General features: G+C 33.0%; 1 protein-coding gene across 1 annotated transcript; it reads left to right on the top strand.

The window, feature by feature from the left end:
- Nucleotides 1-427: 427 nt before the first annotated feature.
- Nucleotides 428-23,231, top strand: LOC111043411 (heterogeneous nuclear ribonucleoprotein Q). Its single transcript, XM_022328359.2, is given in 14 exon segments — nucleotides 428-847; nucleotides 4,846-5,004; nucleotides 5,954-6,201; nucleotides 6,594-6,701; nucleotides 7,036-7,212; nucleotides 9,008-9,143; nucleotides 12,623-12,828; nucleotides 13,741-13,890; nucleotides 14,478-14,626; nucleotides 15,285-15,418; nucleotides 17,152-17,306; nucleotides 19,702-19,801; nucleotides 19,804-19,863; nucleotides 21,484-23,231. Coding segments are annotated over 14 exon segments (1,998 nt in total). The 5' UTR covers nucleotides 428-834; the 3' UTR covers nucleotides 21,687-23,231.
- Nucleotides 23,232-23,993: the final 762 nt, after the last annotated feature.

Below are 23,993 nucleotides of genomic sequence, written 5' to 3'. Positions count from 1 at the left end.
AGCGGGAACTTGTCTGAATACTCAAAAGTCACAGTTGCTAACTACCCTGCTTTCCAATTATAAAGAAAAATTATTTGACGCTGAACTCAATTAACATTCTGAATAATTCAGATGTTTCACAATTTATGAGTCGAGTTCATTGTTTTCTTCCAGGTGTTAATAAGTTTTCTCTTGTTATCACAGTTGACTGGTGATAGATAGGGTGGAAGAAGTTAGTAAGAAGTTTGATCCGATTATTATCAATGAACAATCTACTTCCTGATGTGCGTGGTGATGTGTCTCAAAATATTTTTTTCCGTACAGGTTTGTTTTGAGTAGGCTATTCAATATTATTCTTGACGAACAAGTTCAAAACCTGCAACGTTTTTAGCCTTTGTGTGCCGTGGCCAAAGGGGTAAAGTGTACAGAAGGCATTGGCATTCAGTCTTGGCTTTGGGTTCGAGACTACACTTGCGCGTCGTTATGTGAACCCCTCTATAAAATATGCGATCACGTTGACGTTCTCTGCCGCCATTCCTCTTCGAAGGATTCAGTGAATTAAAATTTAAGGTAAAATTCAATTTAAGTGAATATTTTGTCAATAATTGACGTGTAGTATAACCCCATCCTTGAAATAGTGCTATTAATCGCTCATTATTTATGGAAACGTTGAAAGCTTGAGAGTGTGCTCTTGTGTGAAGCCGGCCGGTTGCAAATGAAAAATGGCGCTCTCCTTACAATTATTATTGAATTAATTCTTTAAAGTTTATCATTCAAGGGACATTTCTTCTTCAGTGCAAAGTTGAATCAATTCAATAACAGTGTAATTTTTTCTCCAGTTTTGTGCATTGTTGGATGATTAGCCCAGGTACCAAAGGCGTTGGTCTATTTTTGTGCCTTACCGTACATGTTATTTTGGGATTATTTCTAGACTAGCTTTCTCATATTACATGTCAACTAGTTCAAAGTCAACTATTAGACATTTTCCTTCATATCAACAATTATTAGCCCTGGTTCTTTTATCTACATAAATTATAGTTGGTTGTAACGTCTTTTTCGTTGTCCGTTGCCATGCTTCCGTTCCCAGTTTGCTTTTGGTAATCACGTTTTCCTACTAGCCTACATCTTGTTCTAGTTCTAAAAAACAGTTATTCATTTTGTTTTAATTAATTCATCTTCATAAATGGATATAAAGTATGTAGGCTATCATTTCTTATAATAAACATTAACCTTAGTTTGAGATAACAATAATGAGAGGTTACTAACCTACTATTAGCCTGTAGGCTATATAAATTGAATACATTCAAGCAATGGAATATTCTGCTAGGCTACCGGTATTCATTTTAAATCTAAAAACTTTATCAGGTTGACATCCATAATTAGAAGTTATACTTTGTCTAGAGTGCTGGCAATAGAAAAGTATACAATCATTCATACTTATAGGCCTATATTTTAAATATAGGCCTATTTCATACTTTAAAAATAGTTTCATTCGATTTAACAACAATCGCTTTTAAAATGAGCAATCATTACTGTATTTTTCTCATAAAAAATATTACCCATAGCCTATTTATGCAATCTAATCCCATATGTGATAAAATGCGTTACCATAGTAATAGTAGCCTGATAGGCCTAATTTGGATTGAAGCTTCATAATCTCAGTCAGTTTATGTAAACATGTGAAATTCAGAGTTTAACTTTAAGTTTTTTTCATTTGAGTAAGCTGATATTGATTGTCCTAGAATAATAGTCTACTGTCACTGACAATACCTCTTTAAATAATTTTCTAAATTGTTTAATTTGCAAATTCCTTTCGTTTTAACCTCTTTACCCTAACTTTCTTGATTATTCTATTGGCTGACAATTAGATCAATTGTTATACTCAACTTAGGACCAACTGTCGCTACTTGATGAGCAAATGAGTTTTTGTAAGCTTTTAATTTTTAAATACCGGTATTCAAACTCATACAACTTGGGGGAAAAATCTTTCAAGGCATTACTTATTTACTTATCCTGACTTGACCTTTTTGAATTAAATGTCCAAATTGTAATATTTATTTTGTTCTTTATTTTCTTGAATCAGTTCTGGGCCTAATTTCCTACCTTTGATAGTAAATTATCTAGGAAAAATTTATCGCATTTCGTTTGGTCCTTATTCATGTTTTTAAAAATAGGCTTGTCTTTGCACAAATCTCTATTTAATGGTTTTCAATTATTCTTTAGGTCTTATCCAAAGAAAGTCTTAATTGTGGAGGACATGAAAAAATAATATAGGCTTCTATGATGGATGCCCAGTACCGATCCAGCATAAATTGGTGACTTGAAATAATTCAGTGTTGTTGATTGATGTTATGCCTAGACTTGGTCCTTGATTGTTCTATTCGTGTTTTATGGTTTGCTCTGTTATTCACTTGTGGGGATAATAGCCTATTTGGTTGTGGTATCTGGTTAGCCAACTCAAATGGAAATATCAATTGATTTGACAGTTTTCATTGTTTCCAGTTGAAGATTTCTCTCTAGTTTTTTTGTAGAAAGGACTAGGCTATTTTATGTTTTGTGTTACACCTTCCTAGTTTCATAGTATATCTGTTTTTAAAGTTCTGCTTGATCATCTATAATTGCTTGAAATATTTTCTCAAACAAAATAAGTTATTTTTGTAGTACCTATCTGTAGTTGTACATTAGTACTAATTTCTTATACTTCTTAACAACACAAAGAAGTAGAATTATTATTGATTGTGAATAGTGCAAAATCACAATTCAATTTAAATAGCCTTTTCATTGTATTAATATTTATTTATATAATCATATTATAGATAGTTGAGTTATTACTATTCTTCTCAAGTTGTGTCATGATGTTGATAATGTTTAGAAAAATTGAATTTTATTATCATTAACAGACCTTATCATCTTTGTAATTTCTTCTATTTATTTTCTGAATAATCGAAGCTTTCAGTGATTCCATTTTAAGTTTCTAGAGTTTGAAACTACAGCAGATTCTAATAATAGTGTTAGTGTTAAAAAGTGTCCTGAATTCCACTTTTAAAACGTTAGGTAGATAATTGCTATGCTTTTCTAGCTCTTATCAACAGATCTTCTAAATTTCCACTGTCTCATATTTTGTTCTACTGCTGATAAACCGTTTGACATATTTTTGTTTTATTATATATCCTTCGCGGTATATTTCGTCTTTTTCTAAAATTTTCATCTACACGACTATGAATTTTAAAAACTCTAGAGTATTCTTTTTTTATTACAAATGGATAATCAAAATCAGAACAACTTTGAAAATTATGTTATTGAGCTGTGAAAATAGTTAGGTATTCATTACCCTTATTTTAGTAAATTATTTCGAAGCTATAACTTGATGTGTGATGTGTGTTTGCGACTGCATGCTTTAGTCTTAATCTAGAATTTTCAATTTTCTGTGGTTGTGGGATGCCATTTCTTATGAATGAAATTTCATTGTTCAGTATAATTCTATTGTTGATTGCTCTCCTCTCCTGTCGCTATTCATAATGCATGTATATTGAATGACAAAATTTATTGTAAGAATTCGTTGAAGTCAATCTTCCACCAGACGCCAGACAGACATAATAGGAATGATGACAGAAGGCCAACCAACCAATTTGTTGGCCCTTCTTCTACGAATTGAGGTAATATCTTAAAATTTGACAGTCAATTTTGTTATTGAGCTGTTTTTCACAGCTCAATAACATTCCCTTAATTTATACAGAACGTTACATTGAAATCAGCATATTGCTTATTTTTTTACTCTGTGCTGTTCTATTGAATTTTGATGTGCAAAGTTGTGAAGTAACGCCCGGTAATAGGTGAAAAATGCAGCTATTTCATCACAGAACCACTGGTTAGTCAATAGGTACTTAGTCAATAAATACTTTTTAATTTTACTGTTTAGTAGATTAATTTTATAATCAATTACTGTTATTAATTATAACTTATCACCCACATTTTTATTGAAAACTTTTGTTTTTACATTAGGCTATTAGAACTCAGTTTTAAATAGCCTATACTAAAATAGAATAGAACAGTATTTTTTCTATCAAAACAAGCTAGGCTACCTTAAGTAAATGTTGAATAGGCTTCTTGACAGCGAACGGTATTAATATGTAATCAGTTGATTAAATATTGTATGAATATGGACATTATTTTTGATACAATAATTTACTTGGCATTCATTATTATGATAATAACTGACATAAAAATTTTAGACTGAAAGTACTATAATGTTACAAACTTTAAAATTATTCGGTAATCCATTGAAAGTTTTTGGAAGTAAAAAAATTAAGGTGTTTTGGTGATATTTAGAGAAAATGGTAATACATGTATAGCCTACTTGACCATAGTAAAACATAATTACAATTTTGTTATGAGTTTTTTTTATTATAGCTTTTGTTTTATATGAATCTATTTATCATTTTAGAGCTTTAATCTCTGTAATTATAATAAATCATCGTTGAAAATAGGCTTATCATTTAGTCATTCATTAATGTCCTATTCATTTGATTTTTATTATTTAATCAGTTTTTTGCTTTTTATATTTTATACATTTTGTCAAGGTTTTTCAGGTTTTTATTGATTTATCGAGCAGTATTGTTTTATAGCTTTCAGTAAGATTATTCGAATCTGTGGCTTCATTAAACCGGATGAAACACTAAAGGCCATGGTGTACTTTGAAACTTATCTGTATTTTGAAAGTCTCAATTATACTCCTGTCGACTAGTCGAAATTACTGTTGGAAGTTACATATATATAATGTTGGATTACATTTAATATGTAATGGTTTTAGAAGATTGAGCATTGAGCAATATTGTAGTGATAACTTTTGTTGAACTTGTCTTGCAGCAATGGCAGAAGATAACGGGGAAGTGACAATTGATGGGAAATCTGACATCAAAGATGAACAAGATTCTAATGTTGACAGAACGGAAGATTTTCCGAAACTTATTGAGTATGGACTTGACAGGAAAGTAGCAGCAAAATTAGATGAAATCTACAGAACAGGTGAGATTTCAAAGTACAAATCATTGAAAGAAGTTGACAAATTGCGATACTCGTGTTGACAGGCATTATACTTCCTTCTCTGCACATCACTGCCTCATTCTGTCAACATTTTGTTCATTTTGTTTTCTCATTTCCGACAAACAGCACAGAAAAGTTGATTTTGAACATTTGTCAATTTTTTAGCACTTAGATTTCAGCTCCCATCGTACAGGACTTATCATCAGAGTGTTTAGAGTAATGGTTTGTATTGCATGTTTCAGTGTATTCTACTAATGCGTGTTTGAGAATGCTCGTCTGTAATTGAATGGAAGAGACTGTGTAGTTTAGTATATTCACCCACTTCCTTTATTCATATTATCTGTTTCTACTAATCTTCTTCAGCTTGATATTCAATTGAGAAAATATTTCCAGTTGGTGAATGCTCATAATATATTTTTAATTCAGATGAATTTTCAATATTGCCAAGTTCTAGACTATTAGTACGATCCAGCTCCAAACTATTACAGTTATTTCTAGGATTGAGGGACTGGTAAAAAATTAACAAATGAATCTATTAGTTTTCAAGAAGTAGCTTAATGCAATTGAAACTATTATCATTGGACTTTTGTAAAAAACTAGGAATAAACTCATGAATATCATTGAATTACTCCATTTCGCTTTAGCATATGAAGCGTTCAAATCTTGATTTCCATTCTGAGAATGCTTACTCATTTTAGATCAGTGGAATTATTCAGCCTTCTCGTAATTTTTCTTTATTTCATGAACAAGGGAAATTGTATTGGCTATCCGCTGAATTTGATAAGACCAATTGATAAAATTTTGTTGAATAATAATACCAGATAATGATGGAATTATTTTGAAAGATATTCATTTTTTGATGAGTGTAATATTCTGTGAGTGGGTAGCGAAATGTTGTGTCATCACTTTCATTGACTTGTTGTGGTTGCAGGTAAACTTTTGCATGCCGATTTGGACGAGAGAGCACTAGATGCTCTGAGGGAGTTCCCAGTTGACGGCGCAGTGAACGTTCTCACCCAGTTTCTCGATTCAAATCTTGAACACGTTTCGAATAAATCTGCTTATCTCTGTGGTGTGATGAAAACCTATCGGCAAAAAAGTAGAGGAGGGGCCTCTGCTGGGGGCAATGCTTCTGGTACAGGGGCCACACCAAAAGGTCCTGACGAAGACAAAATTAAAGTGAGTCCGATTCAGTTTAGATTTTTTATAACTTTAAATAACTTGATTTAGTGTGATTTATTTCAAATGTAATGAATTACACAGAATAGTTTATATGTGTAATTTATTAATCAAGGCTTTCATGTAAATTTGGCCATGAATTTGTTCTAAAGCATAAATTCAAATTTTCAAAACTTAAGATTTCCATAATACTATTAAAATTTCTCTTAAATACCAAACAAGCCATTGTAACATTTTGTTTGTATCAGTAATAAGAAATTTATTATTCGTTTCCTTAGTACCACTTCAAGTGATACATAACCCCAGAATCATTGTTATTTGTCTTGGCCTGGCCACCTTGCCATTCTTTGTGTATAAGCATAGTTTTCAACTTGTTTTTGTTTGAATTGCAGGCAATTTTAGATAGAACTGGATACTCATTGGACGTGACCACAGGACAACGAAAATATGGGGGGCCTCCACCCAATTGGGAGGGTCCCCCTCCCGGAAATGGCTGTGAGGTATGTCCTTCATTCGACTTGCGAATTTGGTTAAATCTCATTTTTATATAGACGAGAAATTAAAGTTTGTTTTAGCAAACTTATTCCAATGTTCTAAGTTTTTCCAGTTATTTTCATTTGAATCTAATTTTTTCTTCGATTGAAGATCGATCAGAGTTGATACTTACTTAGCTACCCACAAAACTCAAAACTCTTGAATATAACATAGTATGCCAAGTAAACCTCTTATCTTTTCTCATTTGGATTGATACACTTATTTATTTCATTAATAAATAGTACTTTTGTTGTTTGTTTTTATTTATTTGTTTAATAAGTTAGTTGTTTATTTTTGTAGGTTTTTTGTGGAAGAATTCCGAAAGATATGTTTGAAGATGAACTAATTGTTCTTTTTGAAAAAAGCGGCAAAATTTGGGATCTAAGGTTGATGATGGATCCTATGTCTGGAACTAACAGGGGTTATGCATTTATTACTTACACCACTAAGGAAGAAGCAATTCAAGCGACAAAAGATGTAAGTGCTCTTCTGTTTATATGGCGCTTGTAGATCGTTCAAGCTTTTCTAAAAAATTCTTACAACCAAAATACAGTTTAATTTTTTAATACAGTTACATATAAACTAATTAACAAGTGAAATTTCCTCAAGATTGAAGTTTTTTATTCAAACAATTCAATATTGAATGTTAGTTTGCCATTGTAATTTTGGATAAATCGTATTAATTTCCCACTGATGATTTATAGTTGAACTGATATATTGCATTTGATCATTTTACAGGTTTTTCACGTCCAGAAAATACTTTTTCATATTAGCTTCAATATTTTGTCTCATTTTATTAATCTCGTAGAACGTAGCAAGCTTCAAAACTTGATTCCAACATCAAGGCGTGTTGATAAAATTATCACATCCTTGATTCGTTTATGCTTATTAGAACAAATCAGGTTTTTTTCCTCTTAGATAAATCGGGCTTACTAAAATTGCAGAAGAGCAATATTGGAAATGAGTATTCATCTCTCGTAAAAATATGTGGAAGCAATTGAAGTAGTTGAGGCAAATTCCACATTTTTTATTTTTTGTAGATATAATTCAGCCTGAATTTAGAATGGTAATCTGACGATGCTTCTTTATCGATGAAGCTTCATTGTTCCATTTAGTGTATCTCAAATTCATTACATAATTGAACTACACTAGATGCTGAACTCTAATAATCTAGGTCATACATATCATATTTTTCAAGGTATGTGTATGTGAAATACAAGGAACTTGAATGGTAGTATGCTCTTATTGTTGAAAATTTGAAGTTTAAGAATCCATTTAATAACACTTTCCGGTACCTACCTATTGAAAGCTTGATAGTATGTTAAATGAGTCTTAGATGACATATTTGATCACTTCATTGTTGATACCCTATTTGAAGTGTCTAGTTTGAAGAATATTGAACATTCATAGGAATCAATGAAAGCTTACACGTCTTAACTTCATACATTTATCATGTTAATAGTCCTTTCCTATCCTATAAGATATTTGTCTATCTGAATCTGAAAATTCTTGATATCTGTATTTACTATGCAAAAATTTCTCCCTCGTTTTTTGCTTTTAGATTTTGAAGTGCTTTTAGAGATCTTTCCTTCCTACTCATTGATATGATGGTTGATTATTAAAACTATCTTGTTGCTCTGTCAAGTAGTAAGCGCTTAACTTGTATTTTATGCTTTATTACTGTAATTAGTAACTTACTAAAAGTGAGTTAGAATAGATTTAGTTGCCAGTGGAGAGGATTATGTTAATAAAATGCTGTACTGTAGTTATACAAATTTTTATGCAATTAGATTATTTAGTGAGTAAATTGTAAGCGATGTACCTCGTGTGAAATATATTATTGGATTACATGTAAACTAATCTATTCATTGTATTGTTTGTTGGTTTTTGGCGTCATTTCTAGGTCTCCTCTTTGCTCTGTGAGCGAACCTGGAACAGCATTGATAACATGGTGATGGTGGTTTTGTGCTTTTTCAAAATACAGTAGACTTTTCAAAATTGTTGATTTTCGGCTGAATTAAAAACAAAACGGCTCGCTTTCTGGATTATCCTATTTGGCTTTGTAAATCAGTAGGCAAAGGCTAATTTTTCAGGATTGGGCTAATCAAAATTTCAATGCGAGTCAAGAGCATGCCTTTTTCTAAAACAAAAATGAACTGTGAATCAAAATTGTAGCTTTCAAAATTATCCGTTTGATTCTTTACTATGCAAAATTTGTCTTTTTCAAATATTTGTTGAAAATGTTGGCATGTCTGTTTCTCTAACTTCACAGCTCGATAATCACGAAATCAAACCTGGCAAGACTCTGAAAGTTAACATTAGTGTTCCGAATCTGCGACTTTTTGTGGGCAACATTCCAAAGTCTAAAGGCAAAGAGGAGATTCTGGACGAGTTTGGTAAATTAACAGGTAAAGTGACAAAAGAATAAATCAATTCAAATTCAATTGATGATTAATAAGATGCTGGCAGAAATGAAGCGGCTTGTGTAGGAGAGCAGCGAGCAGCCCACACAGCCACCCGTGTGGGCACAAGCCGCTTCACTTGTGCCCACCCCAAGCCCACTGTCTTCTTCCAGCTCAATGATTGCCAAATTCGCAAAGGCAAGCATATTGGCGTTACTCTTTCTTATAACAATCATCGAATATTCGTGGGCAACATACCAAAGAACCGTGACCAAAATGATCTTTTTGAGGAATTTTCCAAGCACGCACGTAAGTTGAAATCAACCACTTTCCCACTTGGGAAGTAAACAGTTTTTCTGCTTGCTATTTAAAACTTCAGTTGCCCCTTGCCCCGGGCCTAACATTAGCAATTCAATGAACTTGCAAAGCGTTGCACTTGAAATTTCCCCAATCCATTTTTATATAATTTTTCAAGTTCAAGTTTTGCAATTTGTTGAAATGCTTTTTGAGTGGTAATCGACAAATCAGAAGACCTGTTCCGAATTGATTCATTAATAAGCCCAATAAATGCAAATGTAACTGTTAATGGGTTTGTGTGACAATTATTTTTGCCGTGGAAATGAACGGGGGGGACAAGTGAGCATGCGGGGTGGACAATCCTCAAGGATTGTATGCTTCGATTTTTACTTTATATTCATTCTCATTCTTTGACTTGTCAAAAACTGAGTGAAGAGTCTAAAAAGTCTATCGCGGCTTTGTTATTATTGTAATATTATTTTGCTGATTGCCTCAGAACAGTCAATATTCTAAAGGCGCTTTTATTTGGGATTAATATATTTTACGAAATTTAACTTTCTTCTTATCTTTCTTTTGGCTTTTTAGTATCTCCTCAGTAGAAATGAAGTTGTGGATTACGTCAATTGATTCAGTTGTAGATTTATTTATTAATTACGCCTTGAATTTTGTTATGCCATAAAAGTGCTTTATGTTTGATGGGGAAGTTAAGCATGTTCTATGATTAATGTTTCGATTTCCTAAATTGCTTAATTTTTGCTAAATTGCAATCAGCTTTGCTTTATTTTTATTCAAAGTTTGTGTATTTTTCCTATTAGAGTCCTCTCCACATTGAGAGTTGATCCTGGTTTAATAAATCCTCTTTGATTTTCATTCTTTAAAACATTTCCAATTTTCTTTAACTTTTGTTTTTGTTCATATCCGTTATTCCATTTTATTTTTTGTTTTTCCATGAAAGATGTTTAACTTCCTCTGTAACTTCTAACTTATGAAAATTACTCGTAAGAAACACCTTAAGAATTTGTCTTATGAAGTCATTCGTAAAGTTTTCGAAAACTGTGTTTGGCGATTGAGAGCTTGTCATTCTTCAATTAAAGCTGTAGTGTTTTGCTTTCTGGTGTGGCAGGTTGAAAATTCTAAAATTCTAGCGTGAAACTTTTAATTACATGTTCGTTGAACATTGGACGAATTTTGTGATCGATCAATCCACAATTATTTCTACTTAGTTCATTGTTTTTCAACATCATTGAGTTTCACAAGACATTTTCATTATTGGTGTGTGGGACCTTATCAGTATCATGAACCTACGGCCTTCGTTAAAATATTATAATGTGTGATATTTTATACCAACGGGTAACGATCTAGAATATAGAAAATAAGGCATTACAATATACAATAAAACTGGTATTCATGGTACACAATAGTAATGTGGTAGTACAATAAAATTGTTGATATAAACTAGTTTATGAAGTTTTTACAAAGTTTTGTTTTTAATTGATTGTTAAAAAAAATGTCAATGCATTCATTAAAGAAATGATTCAAATAAGCTGTAAAATTGTTATTAGAGACAATCTCAAATTGTCAACCGAATCTCACCAAAACCGGCGCAATAATGACTTTGATGTGTGGTCTCTGATGTAAATTTACATCTGCCACGTAGAACTATCAAAATCCTTATTACTGTGGACTTGGTATGATTCAATGTCTCAAGGCAATATTTTGTGTATGCATATTGTGTTTGTTAGTTATATGTATATTGTTTGTAGTCTAGTTCTTATGTAAATTGTTGGTATGCTTGTTTAGTGTGTTTAAGAATACGAACCGTTAGTTTCACTTTATACTTAATCAGTATTTTACCACTGTATCTTTTTTCCTGGAACGTGCTAATTAATTACTTTTAGATGTATTCATTACACAAATATTGTGAATTATTATATGACTTATATTTTATATGCTTGTATCCAAATTATTTGTTTAGCTACAACTATTTTTGTCATAGTTATAGTGCGAATATTATTAATAGATTAAAAATGTTATGGCTACAATTTTGTAAAATACCATGAGTTTTAAGAATTGGTATGAGAAGGTTAATTTTGTGACTTGGCATTGTTTGAAATTGTAGTCACAGCTGTTTTTCAGGAATCTCGAACTGTTGCTGATTTATTTTTTGTGTCTGTTGGTGCAAAAATATTGCAGATAGTAGACTTTTTTCGGGCTCTATAGGGGAGTGTGTTTCTGTCTACGAATTATTATTTACTGTATATTATTTTGTAAGTGCAAAGTGTTGTTTTGAGTGTATTTTTTTGCTGATTTGTGGTACAGTCTATTGCAAATTGAGGTTCATTCAACTTCTACGTATAATTTTATACAAAATATTCGATAAGACAAATTGTAGGATTAGTGATGTACAATAGTGAATTCCTTGTTTTACATATGCTATAGGATGCGATTACCTTAGTTGAATTGTAGTTTTAAGGAAATTCAGTTGACAATTTCATTTTTTTATTGTTCTTCATCATAGTTTCTAAGTTGATTTTATATCAAATTCTCGTCGGTGATTTAAGAGTTTTGTTTTCAAGGTTATTGAATCTGTAAAAATTTTAAGTATTATTACACCTCATTTTGGAGATTGATATCAACTCTCATACTGACGAAATCCATTGTCTTTTGAATGTCATCTATTATCTATAGGTATCTCTAGTTTTTTTGAACGTTTGTTGATTGAACGTGTGAGAAATTGGCGAAGTATGTAAGGTTCTTCTTGTGACCAAACGGGAACTCTAAATTGTTATAGAACGCTCTGGTAAAGGAATGTGTGTGCTATCACGTAACAGATGCTTTCTATCGCATTAGAGTTCCCGTTTGGATGAACCTTCTTAATTATTTTATTACTAATTGCAAATGTATTATTTCTAATCTAAGTTTCTATAATTATTTGGTATATTTAGTTCTAGAGACCTACTTATGTGTTTATTTCATAAGTTCACCACCAAAGTTTAATAGTATTTTCAAGCTTAGTTTTAATGGTAGTATAAGAGTAAGATAAATATTAGTGTTATTAAATGTAAGGCGTAATTCACGACTTGGGTAAATAGTTTTTTCTAATCAATGTTCGTTTTTGTTTAGTTTCTTGTTTTATTTAGGGGCGAGTCTCAATGAATTTGAATTGATTTCTTGGATTTTTTCTTTAGCTGGACTCACAGAGGTAATCATCTACAGCTCTCCAGATGATAAGAAAAAGAACCGTGGCTTCTGCTTTCTTGAGTACGAATCGCACAAGGCAGCCTCATTGTCGAAACGACGTCTCGGCTCCGGCCGCATCAAGGTGTGGGGCTGTGATATCATTGTCGACTGGGCTGACCCGCAAGAAGAGCCCGACTCTGAAACCATGTCCAAGGTAATTTATCATTGAAACCACGTTTTCGCAATCAGTAATTCAAATTGATTCTCTGTCGAATATACTTTTGATTGCCAAGAAAAACAAAACTCAATATAATATTTTACAATGAGCTCATGTTGCAAAATAATTCGCAAGCTACTACCCAGTAAGAAGAATCCTAATCTAATTGAAATAGAAAACAATACAAACAAAACTTCTTAAAAGCTAAATTCAGTCTTGAATAGTAATTTTCCACTTATTCGCCGACCTGTTGTAGTCATTATTTGAACTATGATAACAATTTGTTTACTTACTGACTGAAGATCGAAACTTATTTTCAATGAAACTTGAAAGTCAGTCAGGAAATGAATGATTTTCGAATGTTGAAATTAATAACTATGTCGATGAATAAATATTGAATAGAATTACTGCCTTTATCTTTCTTAGAGAGCGAAGCTAGGGTGCTGTCGGCCCTCTCTTACTCTCAACTCTACAGCTCTTACATGATAACAATTGAAGAAGTACAGCTAATATAATTAAGAAAGGAATATGAATAAATAATCATTTTTTATTTGTTCAAGAGCCTTAGCTCATACAAGTTGGTTGGTTGAACATTTACGTCAATAATTTAGAATTAACAATGGAAAAGTAATACCGTGACAAACATAAATCCTCGAAATGGATGAACAAATAACAACAAACAGACAATGCATCTTATATGATATATCATATAAGAAAATGATTCAATAATCCAAACCAGATTATAAAAATGAACAATATCTGGCTATTTTTAATAAAAAATTCAAATAATCTAAATTTTAATATTTTCTTCAATCAATTTCAAGAGTTTGTATAGATTCAATGTTCAATGAGATTAATTAATGTTAGATTGATAACTACTTCTAACTCTGTTCTATTCTATGCTACTAGGTGAAAGTCTTGTATGTGAGGAATCTGACACACGAAATATCTGAAGAAAAACTGAAGGAGACATTCGAAACTTACGGAAAAGTGGACAGGGTGAAGAAGATCAAGGACTACGCCTTCATCCATTTTGAAGACCGAGACAACGCAGTTTCTGTAAGTTTTTATCTTGGCAATTCACAGTTTACTTCTGAAACATATCTAAATGTTGTTAGTTCAATTTACTATTTTTAGCCTACCCAATAAAACTTACTGGTTATTCCATAGTACTAGTTTTTTTTTCAATTAATCAACTAATTTTTCTTTTTATACGTGTATTTTTCACATTAATAATATTCTATTTATTATATTTTTATTTCATTTTTAATAATAAAATACAAGGAGAATATTTTCTTGTTTATAATGAAATTTTATAATAATTTAACAAAATGGATGTGTTGGAAAACGAATTGAATGCCATAGATGTGGAGGCTGATGATTATGAGACTGTTTCAGATGATTTTGTGTAGAAATTGAAATGGACATAACCTACATAATATTTGGACTATTTGAGACAAAATTAGGAAATAGTAGTTTTGGGCAATAGCCTGTTTTTTATTTTCCGACTATTGTATTGTTTGCTCTATCCAATAAATAAATATGGGAAATCCTACTTTGCCATCAGATTTCGAAAACAATTACAAGAGATGATTTGAGTTGAATTAACTATACACTGACTTGTAATTTATGAAATGTTTGTGTAGGCTATGAACGCCCTGAACGGACAAAACATGGGAGGATCGAACATCGAAGTATCCCTCGCCAAGCCGCCTTCGGACAAGAAGAAGAAAGAAGAAATCCTACGTGCCAGAGAAAGAAGGATGATGCAGATGATGCAAGTTAGAGGTGGAGGGTGAGTAAATTGTACAAACACTTTGCTGGCTAAATATCATTCAATTGTTGGTCGGCTCGACTGGTTTTACTGTTAATCGCTCCATCTAAAAACCTCCTCAATTTTAAAAGCTAAAAATTGATTGGTTGAATTTCTTGCTACTAATCTGATGAAAAAATGATGAACTTGTGAAAGTGATGATACAATCCTATGAGTAAGCATTCTAATCCAGGTTATTTCAAAAGCATTAATTCGATAATGAATTTATACTATTTCAATTCTATTCTTTGAGAAATTAATGAAATTTTATCATGAATTCCCGAAAATTATAACCGTCTCTATGCATAACCTATTATTATTTTTTGTTTGCGAAATTATTCACATGGCCCTTCAAATCCCATAAGATTCTCTTGTTTTGGAAATCCTGCTCAAATGAGGCAGTGGGACTTTTATTTTATTATTGCTGAGCGTGTGGCCCAATGGGGACGGTAATTATTACCTTGATTTATTTTCAATTCACTGAATTCATCATAAATTCAATAGTGGGTAGTAATCACTCAATTCATTTCTCTTTATCATACTTTTCTCTACTTTTTATCATTAATTTAATATGGATACCTACCGCAACACCACCTTGATAACATGGCAAAAATTGATTGTTCATGTGAATGTTATACAGGTACTCTCCACAGCATCCGAGCATGATGGCAGGTCCACCGCCGAGGGGTGGTGGCGGAGTGGGAGGCCAGCGCGGGGGCGGTGGAGGTGGCGGAGGCGGCAACTCGATGCGAGCCATGGGACGAGGCGACTACGGTCAGTTGGACGTCTGCGCATGTCGCTAAGGCTTTGACGCTTACCATAACACATTGATATGATAGTAACTCACCCTCTGCTAACGAAACAATACTGTTTCATCGCATTACTAACATGAATGACATTTCATGCGAATTCAGCTTCATGTCAGTTGATAACTTAGACCACCCTAACATAACTATCGAGTGAAAAGTATCTAGGTTTCAGTTTCTGGATCTATTTAAATACTCCTGGATAATCAAAATAGTTCATGTGCAATTTAAGAATATATGTGCTTATACAAGATCTGAGAACTTACCACAATCATGTTCATTATTGAAAATTCCTCGACCATTCACTATTTTACTAACATGGTCAAATGCCACACATGTAGGATACAAGATACCTATAAAATACTATTCGTTTATGGTATTATGCTCTGTTCGACTTTGCATGATAGTCAAATTAATGTTAATTATTACTAATCATATAACACGTGATCTCTCAGCGAATATTTCGAACAAACAAATAACTGATTGAAGAAAAGAGAAAAAGTCGACTATATTATTGTTGAGAAACATAATTTATCCTAGTATTAGTTATGTACATTATCCAAGCCAACTTATACAATAATTTTCTCTCCAAGTTGAGAAAAATACAATATGGATGTTGAGAATCAAGGATTCACTTTCAACCCACATTATTGAATTTGCATATTGCATTTGTACAAATTTTAAAAAAGTTTACATATCAATTCTATTGATTTTACTTAGTACATACATGTGTGAAAATCAGGGAAGCACATTTCTAAAAGCTTTGCTTACATTTCTCGTTCTGTATTCTTAACATTTCTTTTCGTTCTTGAGTCGAGCCCAACGAGAAATCCCATTTTGAGCTAATTCAGGAAGATTCCCTTGCAGTTTTATTGCACATATCACATTCCCTGAACTGATACGTCTTCAGTTTATTATTCAGTTTTATCATTATTCAAAATGTATTGTGCCTATATTTATTATTTACTATGTTAATCTAATGAACGAACTCTTTATGTTTAGATATCCTGTCAAGGATTTTGAAAATGCTCAACACCTGAGCAGATGTTTCATGAAAATAGATGTAATATTTTATTGCGTTTGAGCAGTTGTTTGCACGATGCCTTCTAAGCAGTGCAGTAATATTCTTCTAGTATATCCATTTCCAATCTGCAAAGCATGGTTTTTATCGATTAACATCCCTTCACGAGTTTGTGAAGGCTTAGAAAGGTGTCCAATTTCCTTCTAAACGTTCTTTCTTTCCTCTCATTTCATTGCCTGTGTTTCACTTTTTGAAATTTCACTTACCACACCCAATGCGATTGTTTTGACACTATGAACATGTTGTGTTTATGAGTTTAATGCAGCGTTTAGATGAGACGGAAGGTAAGTGCAGAGTGCTGTTGGTATTTGTGAGTGTTTGGCGGCGAGTGTGTGAACGTGTGACTGAGTGTTCCACTGAATTTCACCTGTAGACTAAAAAACCATTGGAAGGGCTCTTTTCTTCTACTCTTTCCGTTTTCAGTTAGTAATTTACTCGTCTGCTCTTCCCAAGTAGTTGATTTCAGTTGAATATCAATTTTTTCCTTTTCCCGGCATGCCATTTTGTATTATTCTCATCTAGTCTCAAAAGTATAAATAATATAATTTAAATGAATGAATGATGGAATAGAAAGGCTATTCTCTTATACCTGATTGGAAGATGTTGTTATTCTTTTATAGATTACGATTACGACTATTACGGTTATGGGGATTACCGAGGCGGCTACAGTGACCCGTATTACGATGACTATTATCGTTACGAGGATTACTATTTTGAGTACAAGCCAGCACCTCCGCCGTCTGCGCGGGGAGGAAGGGGCAGGCAACCATTGTCGGTGGGTGCTCCCATCCCATTCAATAATATTCAATTGATGTTTTAAATAAATATGTTTGCACGTTTGACTGTGGCACAGTGTTCTCTCGGCTCGCATCGCCTTCTCCTCTTTAGACTGTCTGTCACCCTACCCATTACCAATTACCCCCTCCATAGCGCTTATGCTGTGTACATGCTGCTGCTGCTACTACTACTGCTTCACTCCTTACTCTCTCTCTCTCTCTCACTCCTCCGCTTTCAATGTTCACACCTCCTACATCCTCCACCTTTGGTGCCTCACATAAACATGACATCCGGTTTTTAGATGGCATTAACAGCATCCTTGCCTTGTAGAATACGGTGCCACTCTCAAACTGCGTATCATATCTGAGTCTGTCAAGCCAGGCTTTGTTGCATTTAGGACTTGAAATAAATAATAATTTGTCCTCAGCCGGGAAAAGTTAACCGAATTTGACGAACCCATGACACGAAGAAGAAGAAGAAGACAGTTAGGGGTTTCTGAGCAAGCACTACCATCACATCACCATCACTGCCATCTACTACTGCCTGGCCTGATATGCGTGTGTTGTTGCCTGTCAGCTCAGATATGATGCCTGTGTTATGTTTTTGCTGTCTGGTTGCAGGGTTATCCAATGTCATAACACTATTAACGAGCAATCTAAAACATGCTTACGTGAATATTATCCAATGTCTTTCTACTTACACTAAGAGGGGATTTATGTAAATAACAAGAAAATGTGTATCTTACGTTCGTACGGAAGAGATCGGGTGTTTGACAACACTGTATGATTTTAAAACATTACACTACTCACGACCATTTCACACAATACTAACAATCAGTGCGATTTGATTGATTGCTAACCGCATTTCTAATTGACATACTAACATTGTCTGACAACTACGATTTCATGAATCATGCCATCCTTTCTAGACATCTTATTCTAGATGATTGCAGGTTCTCATTGACGAGGAGCGACCGACTACATGAGATTCACTCAGTCTGCAATCGGAGCAATTCTGTCGCTTGTGGCTATAGTCTTTACTGTGCTTATTGCTTATACAATTTATGCGCTAGTAGTCATCGCTTATGCTTTTATTTTATAACGCTTTGTGAATGTTTTTTAAGCTGGCAAATGTAGTTGCTTTTGGGTTCCTCACCTGCTTATCCTTACAAAATTCTCCCTGCAATATTTGGATAACCCTGCTATCTGCTTACAATTAATTCTTAGTCAGTAGTTGTTATTAGTCTTAGTTTTTTAGTCATTATAATGTTTATTCCTTGAAGTAGATGGTTGGTTATTCTTCATGTTTGATTGAACTGCTCAATTTTTGAAAATCAGATATGGAAAATGTCTCTTTCCTTAAATTTGGTGACATTTCAAAATGAATTTTACTCTTCTTGACAATTTTCCTCAGGTCAGATTCAAAATCCTGTCAATTTAAAAATCCCTGAGGTACTCAAATTTAGTTACCATAACATTACTTTAATTATTTTTGTAAAAATGTACTATTGAAATCTCACTTGGTTATCAAAATAAAATAAGTAAACAAAACTTCTTGGATTAACATTATAGTTACTATCCAATATAGTAATAAGAAAATTTATTTTATTGATGTGAAAAACGAGTTTCATATACATTAATTTATTTTGAAAATAATGCACTAATTTGATACATTTTTGTCTAGTTGCAAGATTCCCAGCTGGTCCTGCGGATGCAGAAACTAGTTGGAGAAGATTCTTACACCGGACTCGTCTTTCATACCACTCATAAATTAACTAGATTTTTAAATATTTTATCATGATAATATCGTTGATACAGAATATTCTTTCATTCAAGGTTTTGAACGATCTTGATTTTTAGTGCTACGTAAATGAAGTAGTACAAACTGCTGAACAATCATTAAGGGTATTATTTATGAACCATTTTCAGATTGAAACTTACTAGAATCGTACTGATAAGATGCTATCCTATTGGTTGGGCAGCATAAGATCTCATCTAAAATAATATTTTCAAAATATGAGTGAACAGCGAGCGAATTGTAAATTCAATTGAATTAACGTAAAGTTTATTGAAAGGAGGCTCTGACTTCAAATTGATGATCAACTGGGAGATATAAATTTACTTATTGAAATGGCATACTGTAGTCAACTCAGAGCTCAAGTACATTAATGTTTTGAACTGAATAACGCACTGAAATATGTTTCTCAGAAATGAGATTTATTAATTTGATTATTTTCATTGGATACAACACTATTAATCGACTCTTATAGGTGAATATTTCAAAACAGTTTTTGGGAAGGATTCATCATGAATATGTTTTTAAGGAATTTTATAATATTTGAATGATTGTATTGGACGTGTTTGACTAAGATGTATGTGTGTATTGTATTTCAGTGTGGCCGTGGCCGTGGGGTGGCGGGGCGTGGCCGGGCCGGTGGGTTGCCGGCGGGGGGCCGTGGGGGGCCCCGGGGGGGTCGAGTCGCAACGTCAGGGGGGGCCGTGGGGCAACACGAGCTCCCGCCCGTGGGGGGGCCCGCGCCAAGGGAAGTTTACCAGGTGAGGATGGTCTGTATCCCAACCACCTTCCTTCCTTTCCTCTCCACTCCTTCTCACTCTAACCATCGCTCTAGATGCATCCTTAATAACATTACTAAACAAATTGCTTCTGCTGTCCTTAAGTTTCTATTTCATGAGAATTAATCGAATTGTTTCCAATTATAAATTATGCATTATTGTCACCAATTATTGTAGTTGATTAAATTTCTACGAAAATCTATTTAGTCAAAATTAGTATTGTCGCCAATATTATGATTTATTAAACAATAAGAAGATCCTCAATATACAGAAGCTCCAAAAAATGTATACACCCTGTGACTGTGAATATTTTGTTAACGCAATTGTAGACTAATTCTGATCGTAGCTTGGGCAACGTCTTGAAAGACGTATCTTTAATTCTAACCAATCTGTCAATTTTAAACCGATGACGCTACATAATATGCATCGTCACTGCTTCTGTTTCCAACGTAGCGGTTGCTCGGTATCTCAGGCAGCGCATGAGCTCTGAGCTAAACAATGACACTCGACCACATCTCAAACTGTCATCAAATAGAAAAATAATTGAAAAAATCTTTTGGTGTGAAATTTTCATAGCTTGCGTATAATACGTGCTACATTGCGCGAAGACTTCGCTCAAGATACGCTACGGCGGTGTGAATTGGCCAAATTTATGGCGGTCTGAAATGGCCTTATAGTTTCTTCGCGGGCTACGAATGCCAAACTATCATTTGATGAAACATCGACTATTTGAATATTCATAACCGTACTTTTTTTCTTCATGTTCACTGTCAATTTTTTGGCCTCTCTGTAGATTGAGCTTGACAGTTGAATAAAATTTGATGAAATTTCCTTCATTTAGTTGCCATTAATTTCTAAAATCAGTATGCTATTCTAGTGTGAATCGTTGCCTTTTTTGTAATAAGGATATCCCTATAACATTACAAATTGAGATTAATTTTGATAGTTTGATAAGATTTGCAAAATTCAGCTTCATTTGTTGCTATTCATTTCTATAGTTTATCAATATCCAATATGAGTTATTATGTTTTTACTTACACAAAAGCAAACTATATGTTGTTTTCTCTCCTTTCGATGAACAGACTTGTAGAATCATTCTAATGTTGATGATATTATAAGAATTGATTAATCTATAATCAATGAATATATTTAGACAAACGAATCGTCGATCAAGATAATCAATTGATTGCATTATTAATAACTAATCCATTATCAATGTATAGATTCAATATAGTTTTATTCTAATGATAAAGATAAATTGATTTCCAATTCAGTCTGCTTGAATTTAAAATAGTGAGGAGGTAATATAATCATAGATTATACAATCACATGTTGCTGGTACATTTCCCATAAATAAATTAAATTATTCAATAAGAAACTTTCAATAGAGTAAAGGAAAGTGGCGTGATAAGAAACTACATTACTATCGTTGGAAAATAGTAATAAAGTAGCTATTGATATAAAAAGATATAGTTGTTATTATCATCTGCTTTGAATTAAATATACATTTTGATTGGATTGAAAAAATATTCTGAATAAATTATTTAGTTATTTATTGAGAAGAGAATGTAGAGATGTGAATATGAGTATTGTTGTTGGCAGGTAAACGCAAATTTGACGGTGGTCACCAGAACCAGGGGGAATCAAAAAGACGGTACCAGAGCAGCTGGAGTAGCCAACCACTGGCGCAGCAGCCGCTGAGTGCAGCCTATGGCGGCATGAACGGAGGGGGCGGCGGAGGCGGCTACAGCTCGGCTGGCGACCAACAGTGGTACCAGGACACCTACCAGTCCTCTTGGAGCTAAACCACAATGCTAGCCACTAGTGATGTTGTTTGTTACCTACACAAAGACAAGCTCTTGATGTCTAAAAACGAGTCGAGTTTGTATTGTCGTGTTGCATAGGCTGGCCATTGCGTTGCGTTGCATGGCGATCCACCCGCCGCACCTGCCAAGCCAAGCTAGGCGTTGTGTCGTGTCGTGTCGCGCTCACAAACAAAAACTAGTTGTTCTCTGTTATACTATTATTCTCGGTTTAATTTTCTGGTTCTTTTCATAGCATTCAAAAACAAACTTGGAATTGTTCTTTTTCTGATTCTCCATGCAGCATGCCGCTTATCAAAACTACAATATGAATTTCAATAATTATTATTATTGGCTATAGCCTTGTTAAAAGTAATATATTGATCGTTTTTGTAACATGTATGTATTAATAAAGCATTGATTATTTATGAAATTAATTTTAAATGTATAAAATTGTTTTCGTGTCTGGTACACAAAAGTGAAATTACGTTTATCGTCCGGCATGATAAAATACAGTAATTGATTGTTAAATTCCCCACCCCCTTGTTCTGGAGGCATAACATCGTTAAAAGGGGGGAAAGTCCCTTTCTCAGTTGCCGTCGCCAATGGCGGTAGTGCTGCCATTCGCCATTCTTGTTTTCATTTACGGTGTCCATTCAACCCTGTTATAATATTATCAGTTAATTAGCTATTGTTTAAATTCTTGGTTATTACCAGCTCAAGGTTTTCGTTGAACGTTTGCAACCTTGAAGTTTTCATTTTAAAAATTTGTTTACATTTTAACTTGTAGATGCAGTTAGTATAATTTTAAGTATAATGGAAATTATTTCAATTCTGTTTTATTTTTCAAGCTGAATGACGCAAGCAGTTGACATATAATTATATTTAATAATGTTAATACTGTTCTATTTTTAATTATTTTTGTTTTATTATGTCGAATTCTAGTTAGTTGAATTTATGTTTGCAGTTATTTTTTCCATTAACTTCTCCAATTTTTATTATTGAGTTTTTATTGTAACAGATGTTTTTAAAAGTTGACGAGGAGAATATTTATTATCTAATGATTGTTGCAAACAGATTGATGGTTGTAACAAGGCAGTGTTACTGTGACGTTGTTACTTGATCTTTGTTAGCGTTAAGGTAAAATTTTAGATGTTTAAGAAAATGATATTACTTTGTAAATCACTGATAATTACATTGTAACTCATTGATATTATTGTTATTGTTCTTGCTTCCGTGTCTGTATTACACAGAATTCTGATCCAATACTTGCGTCATACTTAGTTAAAACAGTAGACCTTGCTTTTTGCTTAGATTCTCTCTCCGCTTTTATTTAAAATTTTAAAGCATTATTTTAGTGTGGTTTAAGTGTGACAAATCTTTTTAAAATTCAGTTTAAGACAACTTCACCTGCTATGATTATTTTCATTTCAGCCGCAAGTCTAAACTGACTTTCTATAATGTATTTTTCAGAACCAAACAATGTATGGTCAATCAATTTACATGTCTTGAAATAAAGCAGTTGTATTTGAACACATTTTATAAATATTTCTGTAGTAATTATTTTTTCATCCTTGATCTTCAATTTATAGTCATTGTTACAATTATCATTGCTAGTCGATGCTTTTATTTTATTCCTCAATCGCTATTAGTGAAAAGCTAAATCAATTAATGAATTGATGCCTCATAGCTCTTATTGCACAACTCAGTAAAATGTTGTGTATCACTTCTGCTTTTTTCATTCTCAGTTTGAAGTACCGTAGTTATTGGGTTAGATATTGTTAATAATACTATCATCAACTGATGAGTGGTAATTCATCATACAAACTTAACGCCTGTAACAATTTTTTTAAGTAGAACATTATAGAAGAGAGTACAGTATTAGGTTGTATAGTACACCGTACATTAGACATTTAGAGTATAGCTGTATTAGTGAGAATTGGTCATTTTTCTGTGAGTTTTGGAATTTAAATGGAGTTGAAGCAACATGATTTCAACCATTAAATTTAACCACGAGTTGAAAATTGCGCTGTCATTAAGCAAATTGCAAAAGTATGCACAAGGCTTTAAAACCATTAAAATGAAGCTAGAATGATTGAGGTCATGGGAGGTGGCGGTGCATGCACATGTTTAATGTGTGACTTCTGAGTGTTATTTCAAGTTAAGTGTATTTTTATTAATGCGTTATTAGTTGCAATAAACTGTAAAATCATTTATAGTTGGAAAGCAGTCCCAATTTCCAAAATCATAATTTTTCAAGAATACAGCTTTTTTCCATGATATGTAGAGGTCTAAACATTTTATCACATT

Source organism: Nilaparvata lugens, chromosome 1 (assembly GCF_014356525.2).
Source record: "Nilaparvata lugens isolate BPH chromosome 1, ASM1435652v1, whole genome shotgun sequence".
Classification (NCBI taxonomy): domain Eukaryota; kingdom Metazoa; phylum Arthropoda; class Insecta; order Hemiptera; family Delphacidae; genus Nilaparvata; species Nilaparvata lugens.
The sequence above is the reverse complement of the archived record's forward strand: the minus strand, read 5'-3'. Positions and strand labels throughout refer to the sequence as shown.